The sequence below is a fragment of the Notothenia coriiceps genome, unplaced genomic scaffold, assembly GCF_000735185.1.
Source record: "Notothenia coriiceps isolate Sejong01 unplaced genomic scaffold, NC01 NC01_scaffold00021112, whole genome shotgun sequence".
NCBI lineage: Eukaryota > Metazoa > Chordata > Actinopteri > Perciformes > Nototheniidae > Notothenia > Notothenia coriiceps.
Window position 1 is genome coordinate 1 of NW_011353813.1, and position 1,123 is coordinate 1,123.

The following is a 1,123-nucleotide window of genomic DNA, read 5'->3' on the forward strand; positions in this document are numbered from 1 at the left end:
TAGTCGTAGTAACTTACGTTACTAATTAGTATAGTCTACGACGTAATTAGTACTACACACACACACACACACACACACACACACACACACACACACACACACACACACACACACACACACACACACACGAGACACACACACACACACACACACACACACACACACACACACACACACACACACACATTATTATGACTACCAAATATTCCCCATGTTTTAACCTTTTAAATGTTTGTTTATTTCTTCAGTTCGCCATCGTGTTCAAAACTCCGAAGTATCGTGACCAGAATCTCCAGAAACCCACGTCGGTGTTCGTTCAGCTGAAGAGAAAATCTGACAACGAGACCAGCGAACCCAAACCCTTCACCTACCACCCCCAGATCATAGGTCACCATCATAACAATAACAATGAATACAAATAATGTTAATAAGAATAATAATTTAAAAACGATATATAGTACAAAAACCAAATAATAATAACAACAATACTCACCTGCTCTCGTGTCTGTGTTTTCAGATAAAGAGGAAGTGCAGAGGAAGAGACAGAAGACGTTGCCCAACTTCCACGACCTCAGTGGGGGGGGAGGAGGTCTGTACCGAGGAGGAGGAACAGGAGGAGGAGGAGGAACAGGAGGAGGAACAGGAGGAGGAACAGGAGGAGGTACAATTATGGAGCCGGAATATTATACAAAATAAAGTGTGAAATGTACAAAAAAAGATCTCAAATATAAAAAGTTGCAAATTATTTGAGATTCAAGTTTTTCAAACATTTTTGGGGGGAAAAAAACTTGATGGTTAAAATACTAGAGAAACCTTCAATATAAAAAAAACATTAGATATTTTTTGCAGACTCGCTGTTTGAGGGATTGATTGCCCACTCGCCCTCCACACTCGTTGGTTTGGAACAGCCCTTAATGTGGCGGACCCTCCGAACGCGCAAACGGAGGGGTAGTGTGTAGGGGTAGTGTGTAGGGGTAGTGTGTAGGTGTAGTGTGTAGGTGTAGTGTGTAGGTGTAGTGTGTAGGGGTAGTGTGTAGCTGTAGTGTGTAGGGGTAGTGTGTAGGGGTAGTGTGTAGGGGTAGTGTGTAGGGGGCGGTTTGGAATTGGGCCTCAATGTTCTGTG

At 42.9% G+C, this 1,123-nt stretch overlaps 1 protein-coding gene across 1 annotated transcript; it reads left to right on the forward strand.

Moving 5' to 3' along the window:
* Window positions 1–248: 248 nt before the first annotated feature.
* LOC104953111 (nuclear factor NF-kappa-B p105 subunit-like) lies at window positions 249–700 on the forward strand (the record flags this gene model as incomplete). The annotated part of the gene is made up of 2 exons (XM_010780041.1): window positions 249–387; window positions 518–700. Coding segments are annotated over 2 exons (318 nt in total), but the record flags the coding sequence as incomplete, so codon positions are not given.
* Window positions 701–1,123: the final 423 nt, after the last annotated feature.